The sequence below is a fragment of the Musca vetustissima genome, unplaced genomic scaffold, assembly GCF_032173495.1.
Source record: "Musca vetustissima isolate MV318-11 ecotype Yass unplaced genomic scaffold, APGP_CSIRO_Mvet_v1 utg117498, whole genome shotgun sequence".
In the NCBI taxonomy this organism is placed as follows: Eukaryota; Metazoa; Arthropoda; class Insecta; order Diptera; family Muscidae; genus Musca; species Musca vetustissima.
The window spans coordinates 12943-23119 of record NW_026877979.1 but is presented as its reverse complement, the minus strand read 5'-3'; the positions used below and the strand labels follow the sequence as shown (position 1 = coordinate 23119).

The 10177-nt window shown below is 30.6% G+C and overlaps 1 protein-coding gene across 1 annotated transcript; it reads right to left on the bottom strand.

Moving 5' to 3' along the window:
* Positions 1–437: 437 nt before the first annotated feature.
* On the bottom strand, positions 438–8970 carry LOC133322766 (uncharacterized). Its single transcript, XM_061531728.1, has 3 exons — positions 8867–8970; positions 5159–5323; positions 438–728 (listed from the first exon to the last, which is right to left on the bottom strand). Exons 1-3 carry the CDS (start codon positions 8922–8924, stop codon positions 466–468), a joined length of 486 nt encoding a protein of 161 aa, XP_061387712.1. The 5' UTR covers positions 8925–8970; the 3' UTR covers positions 438–465.
* Positions 8971–10177: the final 1207 nt, after the last annotated feature.

Below are 10177 nucleotides of genomic sequence, written 5' to 3'. Positions count from 1 at the left end.
CAAACCAAATGCTAGCTCGTAATTTTGCTCTTTGCTGTAATTTTTTATTTGTTTTTCTTCTTCTTCGTCTTCTTTTGTGGCTCTGTTTTGTGTAGATTTTAGTTTTTTTAAATATCCTCTTTTCCTCAATATCTGTGTTTTTTTATGAATGTGTCTTTTTGTTTTGTTATAATCTTTGGTTTGTTTTTTGTTTTAGTTTTCGTCAAGCGTAATTTTTTTGTTCTTTATGTATTTTTTTTTTTTATTTTTTCTTAGCTGTGTAATATTTCATTTGTTTTATTTTCGTATTAATTTTTTTTTCTATATATTACCTCTTTCCAATCTCCGTTCATTTTTAATTTCCTGCTGGCGCTGTTTTTTTCTTAAGGATGTTTCCTGCTTGCAGAGCTTCGGTCCTTTGCTATTATTTGGTTGTTTTTATTTATTAAGTAATTTGTTGTTGTTGCTGTGTTTGCAAATTAATATTTATGAAGTTGGCTGCAAATGAATATTGATACGTTTACACGAAAACATTATGAATAGGGCAGCTAGTGTATATGGCATTAGATGTAACAAATAGTTGTTGTTATTGCTCAGCGTAGATGTGCCATGATTGCACAGATCTGTAGTGCAGGCACAATAGATGGCCTGAACATCGTGGGTACCGGAACGCTTAAGACAGGTACCATCATCTGTGTTATTATCGCGTATGTAACCGCAGCCGCGCACAATGCGTACTTTGCCATAAACTGGAAAGAGAGAAAGAAAATAAATTTGTGAAAAAAAAATCCCAAAAAAAAATTTCATAAATATTTATAAAAAATATCTTTCTATTTCTATAAAAAATCAAAAAAAAAAATATTCAAATGAAACTATTTTTCTTAAAAAATCATATATTTAACTTTTTATATCTTTTTCCCCATAAAATAAATTTATCAACTGGATTTCTTAGTCATTGTGAACCCCCCTTAATCGATAAAACATCAATGCTTACTAAACACAGCTCAATAATGATATTCACACTTTAATACTTTGTCTTTTATGTAAGTCTTGATTTAGATTAGACGAGTTTACTTGCGGCAATTCTTGTCGTTCTCTTTTGAACTTGCTTCATGCGTTTATACAAGGCAATTCGGTTTCCAAAATATTTTTTTTATTTGTTGTTTTTTCACATTTAAATCTATATAAAATGTCAACAAATACGAAAAACACAAAACGGATTGCCAGAAAATTGTCGGTACGAGCAATTTTTTTTCATTTCTATACCCCTTGCCCCTCTCTCCTACAAACAAAGACTTGCCGCAAGTAAACTCGCCTAATCTAAATCAAGACTAAACAACAATAAAATAAATTAGCCATATTAGACACTCTCTGAAATACATACATTCAAAAAATTTACCAGTTTTTTTTCCAATAAAATAAATTCGAAAAGTCATTTATTGATGGATTGTGAACCACCCCATTGAAACACATGGCAATGTTTACTGAACATAGCTCAGCAATGTGAATCCCATTTTTTTACGACTTGAAACCCTTAACTGGACTTTTTCCAATAAGACATAGCGTTGTGATTATTTTTAAACTGGATATGTGTGCAAACTGAACACAGCTCAAATATACACATGCATTATGCTGACCGGCCACATATCAAATCATCATCATCATCGTTTTAAATTGTATTAAAGCCTGGTAATAAATAGTTTTGTGATTATTTTTAAACTGGGTGTGTGTGTGTAAACAGAACACAGCTTATATAAAAGCTAAAATTAAACTGACAGGTCACACACCAAATTCAATATAATTTTATAAATTATTTCTATTATAATTTTGTAAATTATTAATGGAGAGACACTTCATTTATGTTCACTGAACACAGCTCGAAGCGTCATTGAGCTGGCTTGCCACGTATCAAGTTAGCTACTCATCAGTTTGTATTGTGAACCTGCCTAATAGATAATATGTCAGTATTCACTGAACAAAGCTCAGCAATGTGGATCGTATTTCTTACGACTTCAAAACATTACCTTGCCTTTTTTTCTATAAAATAAATTCAAGACATTTATTGATGGATTGTGAACCACCCTAATAGATAATATGTTAGTGGTTACTGAACAAAGCTCTGCAATATGGATCGTGTTTTTATTTTAACGATTTTCAGTAAGTGAATAAAAAAGACAAGCATTCACATGTTAAGGTTTCATATTGCGGATTTAGACTATACTCTCTAAAGCAACTCGATTTCTAAGTCGATATACCAAATCCTAGCTGACTAGACTATTATTAACATGATATAAAGTTAACAGTCAGCTGATATTTTACTACTCATTATCATCATTTTGTATTGTCAACCTGCCTAATAGATAATATGTCAGTATTTACTGAACAAAGCTCAGCAATATGGATCGTATTTCTTACGACCTCAAAGCCTTGTCTTTTTTTCTCTATAAAATAAATTAAAGACATTTATTGATGGATTGTGAACCTCCCTAATAGATAATGTCAGTTTAACAAAGCTCAGCAATATGGATCGTATTTTTTTTTATCGATTTTTAGTAAGTGAATAAAAACAAGTATTCACATGTTAAGGTTTCATATGGCGGATTTATACTATACTCTCTAAAGCAACTCGATTTCTAAGTCGATGTACCAAATCCCAGCTGACTAGACTATTATTAACATGATATAAAGTTAATAGTCAGCTGATATTTTATTACTTATACATACATATTTCATGGGGTTCAAAGGCAAATTTCCAATCAAAATTTTCCTAATTCTAATAAGATTCTGCTTCTTTGGATATCAATCCATTGGGAGAAATTAGACCTTTTTTTGGACGGAATATTCGGAGGGAAGACAAGGCCTTCACAATATTTCAATTATATAGACAATCTGTTATATTTTTGGGTAGATTTTATAAAGGAGATGTATCAGCTGTTCAGTGACAACAATCATATGTTCAGTGACAGCAATCATATGTTCAGTGGCTTCAATCAGCTGTTCAGTGACAGCAACCATATGTTCAGTGGCTTCAATCAGCTGTTCATTGGATGCAATCATCTGTTCATTGGCTGCAATCATCTGTTCAGTGGGGAACAGTCAATGTAGTTAATCCCTAATAATGTAGGAGGTTCTTGCGCTGACACTAAAGTTTCCTATTACCACATGTAATAAGTCAAAGTATATACGAGTATATGAATATTTTCGTATTTTGCTCCGGTTAACATTGGTCCTTCATTTCACCTTAACATCGAGGAAATCCTTTCGGTAATTTTGATGGGGAAGTGTGGCAAGGCATCATTCATCTTAAAGTCGAGAAAATTCAGTCTACTAGGCTGAATATTGCCTTCTTAAGTTGTCCCCATGTTTGATCCTCGTTTAATAGTTCTCCTTCGAACAGGAACTGGCCTGAAGAATTGATCTTAATATCAAATAAATTCTGTAGGTTGAAAATTGTTTTCAAGGCGTTGCCTTATGTGACAACTCAAAGCACACAAAGATAACCCTTTTAATATTGGTCCTTCGAAAAGAAATTGAAAACTTTACTTCATAGTCGAGGAAATTCTGCAAGCTAGCTTAAGACTAGTCTTAAAGGATTGTCCCCAGCGAGAGGAAATTTTGTAGAACTCGTGCCTCAGACATTAGTCAGCTTGGCTAAGAATAGTCTTAAAGAGCTGTCTCCAAGGTGAGGAAATTCGGTAAAGGCTAAGCCAAGAAGCGAGGTGGTTATTTATGGTAGCCCGAAAGTCGCGGACTCAGCCGTTTAACTTTGGTAGACTGCACACTGATTCAAGAAGGCGAATGCTCGGTAAAATGCACACCACAGATGAAAATCGTGAAAGTTTTTCGGCATTTTTCCCAATTAATTTTGGTCCTTCGAACTGAAGAATTTGTCCTAACGTAGATGATATTCTGTCAGCTGGGCTAAAAATTGTCTTTAAGGGTTGTTCACAGGCAGTGGAAGTTTGTTTGACCACAATTAAAGAGTGAAGTTATTTTCCCCGTTTAACTTTGGTCCTTCGAACAGTAACTGACGAATTTTCCTTAACGTCGAGGAGATTCTGTCAACTTTGCGGACAATTTTCTTAAAGGAAGGGAGAGGAAATTTGTTTGACCATAATTAATGGAAGGATTGTGACAACATTCTGAGTGAGAGAAGAGGCGAATCTATAAAATGCAAGCCACTAACGAAGATCGAAAAAGAGTGAAGGAATTTTTTCCCATTTAACTTTGGTCCTTCGAACAGAAGCTGAAGAATTTACAATAATGTCGAATTTTCCTTTTGTCAGAAATGCTAGCGAGACGAATTTGTTAAGACCACGATTAATAAAAAATCAAGAAGAGACTGCGCAAATATGACTGTGCCAAAAAATGACTGTCTGAAGGGGTGAAGGGGCTTCAAAACATATTCTGAAAACTGTAGACAGATGTCAGGAAGACGAATCAATAAACTAGACACAGAAGGTATTTTCCTAAAATAGTGTTGGGCAATCTAGTTCACGTAGTGGATCTCTATTTTAGCAAGAAACTAGTTCATGAATATAGTTCATTTGTTCCATGTAGTTCTTTCATATTTCTTGTTCTTTTTATAGAAAGGAACTAGTTCCTTAATACAGTTCATTTGCTCCTGTAGTTCTTTTCTCGTTCCTTTTTTAGAAGAGAACTAGTTCCTTAATATAGTACATTTGCTCCACGTAGTTCCGACACCTAGATAGTTCATTCGAATCACGCACTTTCGAGATCAAATAAAGGAATGATATCAAATAAAGGACCGAGATCAGAAAAGGGTACTAAAGAACTGTACCTACTTCCTATCGTTCCATTATTGGAATAATAAATACCAAAGCTATAGATTGTATCATCGAACTAACGGATCCTTCCAGCCTTAAAAAACATTGAAAATTTATTTAAATTCGTCGAATTGTCAAAAGAGAATCAAAATTACAGCAACAAACAGAAAGCATCTGTGTTCACTGAACATAGCTCTATGTTAGGGCGTATTTACACCGAACGCGTTTAATGAAGACTCTTCATTCAATCGCCTTTTAAATTGTCATTTACTGTGATTTATTGCCAAAGAACATGTTTTGAAAAAATTACAAATTGTTTATATTTTCTAAAGATATTATGACAATTTTAGGATTTTGAATATTTTTTTAATTATCTTTAAACTCGTACTTACCCTTTTGTACAGTTTTACGGCATAGAACTGGTACCTTATCCTTAAGATGTTCACGTGGTTCCTGTTTGCTGCAATTAACCTCACCTATCGAATAGGGATCGAATGGATCACCGCAACGGCGATCATATTCACTATTACAATCATAGCACATAAGAGCCGTTGTAACTGGAAACATGAAAACAAAAATATAGTTAGTATGATCTTAAGAATATTTTTATAAAAACAAGTAAATAAATAAATATTATAAAAATCCTAACCTAACCTTCAAGTCCTAAAATAAAAAAACCTAAATATTAAATATTAAAACCAATAAATAAATATTATAAAAATTCTAACCTAACCTCCAAAAAGTCCCAAAATTTAAAAAATCCCTATTAATTCAAAATAATTTAGGGGGGTATACAAGGAAATCCTATAAGCTGTACACAAATTATATTTACCTTTTTTTAATTAATTCCCAAACCAATAAAATAACAATTAAAATTGTTTTCCCAATTACCTCTCTTCCCTTTTTTATAATCGTTTCTCTGTCCATTTGTAGAGGTATTTTTTTAATCTAAAAGCTCAAATCGCAGACAAATGTCTACACATGTTTTGTGTATGCTATCGCTGAAAAAACACCGACTATTTTTAAAACATAATCCACTTAAAGGTTTGTATTTAAAAAGGAATAAAAAAAGAAATACTAAACATGTAATTATTGTTTGTACATATATATATATATAATTATACACGTGCCGAACATACTTGATATACACTTTTTTGTCATCTGTGTCTTTTCTATTAAAAGTATAAACAAAAAAATAACAACTAACCACAAGATAATTAAAAATTATGTGTAGCATTTTTTATATTAAAAATTATACGTCAATAAATTACCCCCTTATCAATTATTCTTTTTCCTCAGACATTTGTTCAAATGGGACGTCTTGTAAGAGACAAAAAAATCGGTGTGATGATTTCTTTCTGTACGAAAATATCATTATCGACTTATTCTATATGAAAAAAGTCTCAATAAATTTATTTATATCATAAATTCCTTACCGAACTATGTCCACACTAGGAATTTTCCAATACAATTTTCTCAATACGACAAACTCTCTCATTTCTAACTTAATTTATTCATTCCTAATCCTTTTCGATTTATTTAATATAAAAATCCTTCGTTCAGTTGGATGTGAACCACCCTTTATATACAAAACAAAACTGAACATAGCCCACCAATAAAATACTTATTAAGAGCTCATCTATTATTAAATACTATTATGAGAGCAGATAACTGTTTCCATGTGAGAGATTAAGAGAAGGAGAAGTGATAAATATGGAGAGCTCATAAATTCAATTGCTTTTAATTGGCATATTCTCTTTACATGAACTTAACATCTGTGTTAACTGAACACAGCTTAATACATAAACTAAGAAATATAAAGCTACCTGGCCACACATTGAACTAGAATGACAATATCATCGCAATAATGTTTGTATTCCAATAAATAATATGAAATTATTAACAGAGTTGAAATGAAAATTGTCTAACTTTGTCAGCAAAGCTGAATTGTTGAAAAATTAATAGAAAAATAGCATATTCAGCTGGAAAATTGTATTATAAAGTTTACATTTTTATAAATAAATTTCAGAAAAATATTAATAGTTATAAAATTCAGCATTGTTGAATTTACTAGAATTGTATTTATCAGTTGAAAAAAACGAAATTCTTGCTTACATTTTTAATTCAGCTAGCTGAATTCATAAATTAGCAACAATTATTTCGAGTAAAATAATATTTTTTAACAAAAAAAAAACAACAATATTAATTTTTATGATATTCAGCAAAGCTGAATACAACCAAATCTTTAAATTTTCCTTTTGAAATAGTACAATTTTAGCTATTTATATTAATTCAGCTTGCTGAATTAGATGAACAATAGATTTAAAAACCAAAATAATTTTTTTTTTTGAACACAAAAAATTAAATAACAAATTATTTTAGGCAAAAAATATTTACCCTAAAAAATTATTTTCTATTTTGCAAAAATAAATTTGTTTTTATAGCTGAATTTCACTAAAACTGAAATTTCTCATTTGAAAAGTTAACATTTTTGTTCTATTCCATTATTCAGCTAGCTGAATTAAACTAAAACTGATTTTTCTCTATCGAAAATTTCAAAATATTGTTTTATTCTATTACTCAGCTAGCTGAATATCACTAAAACCAAAATTTCTCTTTTGAAAATTGAAACATTTTGTTTTATTTTATTATTTAGCTAGCTGAATTTAACTAAAATCGAAATTTCTCTTTCGAAAAGTTAAAATTGTTGTTTTATTCCATTATTCAGCTATTTATTTATTTTTTTTCTTTTGAAAATTTAACAATTCTGTTTTATTCTATTTTTCAGCTAGCTGAATTTCACTAAAACCGAAATTTCTTTATTGAAAAGGTAATATTTTTGTTTAATTGTTTTATTCAGCTGGCTGAATTACATATATGGTGGCTTTATAAAAATATTTGCATTATTTTTTTAATATTTTTAGCTAAAAAATAAATAAAACTTAATTTTAAGAACAATTAAATGATCAGCTTTGAATTTTTATATTATACATATATTTTTTTCAATTCAGCAAGCTGTTTTACACTAAAACTGTATTATTCTCTTTTGAAAAGGTTCCACTTTTGTATTATTCCATTATTCAGCTAGCTGAATTACACTAAAATTGATTTTTTTCTATTGAAAATTTCAAAATTTTGATTTATTCCATTATTTAGCTAGCTGAATTTCACTGAAATCGAAAGTTCTTTTTTCGAAAACGTACATTTTTGTTTTATTCCGTTATTCAGCTAGCTGAATTTTACTAAAACCTAAACTTTTCTTTTTATATATAATTTTTCCCATTCAGCAAGCTGATTTACACTAAAATTGTATTATTCTCTTATGAAAAGTTGAAATTTTTGTTTATTTACACTAAAATTTATTTTTTCTATTAAAAATTTAAAATTTTTGTTTTATTCCATTATTCAGCTAACTGATTTACACTAAAATCGAAATTTCTCTTTGAAAATATTTAAATTTTTTTTATTCTATTAATGAGCTAGCTGAATTTCACTAAAACCGAAATATCTCTGTTGAAAAGTTAAAATTTTTGTTTAATTCCATTATTCAGCTAGCTGAATTGCATAAATAATGACTTTAACTGTGGTTTAGTTACACAAATTGATATGACAATAATTTTCTTTTGGCACAATTGCATATTTTTTTTTTTTTTTTGCATAATCTATTGACACACTTTTTGAGTTGAGTTTAGCTGAGCCAGCTAAGAATGCTTAATAGATATGGACAATACACAAAAAAAAAACAATGGATGGATGGATTTGCGGCACATAAAAAAAACATTACAAGAAACATTTTAACATGTTATCCTATAGACCTACTATTTTATATTTCCCCCTTTCTCTTTAAAAAAAAATTAATTTCCCTAATTGTCAAATTTTTATTTTCCCAAATGCCAATCAAATAATTTTAATTCCTTTGATTGACTTCCCCAAAGAGAGTGTTTTTTTTTCATTGTTTATTCCCCCAGCTGACCACAAACTGTGAACCCCCTTCCTACCTACCACATTTTATTTTCCTGCGTTACGCATTGCACTAATCACAGTAAACCCCTTTAGTTTTGTTTTAATTTTCTACAACTAGGTTTCCATGCCATACTTACCATGCAGGCATGCCAAGAAGGCAACCAAAAGTAATGTTCTTTCCATAAATGGTGACATTGTTAACTAATTTGTTGTTGTAGTTTTTTTCTTGTTTTTAAGTTCTGCTGTAGTTTGCAGTAAGTTTTTTTGTTTCTGTTTCTTTTTTTTTCTTCTTTAACGGATAAAGGAAACGATTCACAAATCAAGCACGAAACGTTCGTTATCACTGAACCAATAAGCCAACCAACCGCGAACCAACTAACAACTCGGGCTGATGAACGGCGGCACGACACAAAAACACACAGACGCACACACACACACAATAATCGCAAATATAACGGTTCTTTTTATTCTTGCTCTTCCTTTTGTGGCCAATGTATGTCTCTTGGCGTAGTTGTTGTTGTTATTGGTTTTGTTGAGTGATGGATAATTCTCTCAACGGCAGTCAGCAACAATTAAATCAATAGAGGTTGAAAATCCAATACAACACACACACGTACACACAAACGCAGTGATATATCCTTCGTTGCGTTTGTCTTCCTTCTTCTGCTTCTTCTTCTTCTCTCTATATATATTTTCCGTTATTTGGTGTGTTAGTTTTTTTCACTTCCTTTTCTTGTTTTGTATAACAGGCAGCACACTTACACAACACACTGACTCAATCACTCACTCACTTAAACACCAAGACGGAGAGAGAGCGAGAGTGGCAGATAGAGAGAGAGCAAAATGAACGAAACCAAACCGTTAAGAACGTTAAATCAACAACAACAACATATCGCAGTGTAGCCTTTTCTTGTATAGAACTGTACAGTCCAATAGATGGGGAGAGAGTGAGAGAGATAGTGTAGGAGACATGGTTAGCGAGATAGAGAGAGAGCACGCGACATGCAAAGAGATTAAAAGGTAAAATACAGAGGAAAATAGTGTTATTAATATTATTTGTGTGTGTTATGCGATATTGTTTCATAATACGGAAAAGATTTACAAAAAAAAACACACAAAAGGAGAATAAAGAATTGGCATTGTCAGGTAATTAAGAAATAAATAAAAATTGTATAATTGTCAAAAAAGACAATCGCACAAAAACGTGATTTGCATTAAAGAAATTTGTTGTTTACTGTAAAAGTTGACATAATTTTTAGACACTGGCAGCTAGATATATATTTATTAAGAAAACGTAACTAATTTCAATTTAGAATGACCTCTTTGTAAAAAAAAATACCTCCATGTAAACATAGCATAAGAAACAAACTTTGTTTGACATAATTGGTCTGTTCCAGAACTTCAAAACTCTACTAATTTTGACTACATTTTCGACATCTTAAAGAAAA

Bases quoted from the DNA above. Each gene is read 5' to 3' on its own strand.
- LOC133322766 (XM_061531728.1), bottom strand. From the start codon at position 8,924: ATGTCACCATTTATGGAAAGAACATTACTTTTGGTTGCCTTCTTGGCA. The intron at 5,324-8,866 runs GTAAGTATGGCA...TCATGTTTCCAG, and splicing joins CTTCTTGGCATGCCTGCATG to TTACAACGGCTCTTATGTGC. The intron at 729-5,158 runs GTAAGTACGAGT...CTCTCTTTCCAG, and splicing joins CCGTAAAACTGTACAAAAGG to TTTATGGCAAAGTACGCATT.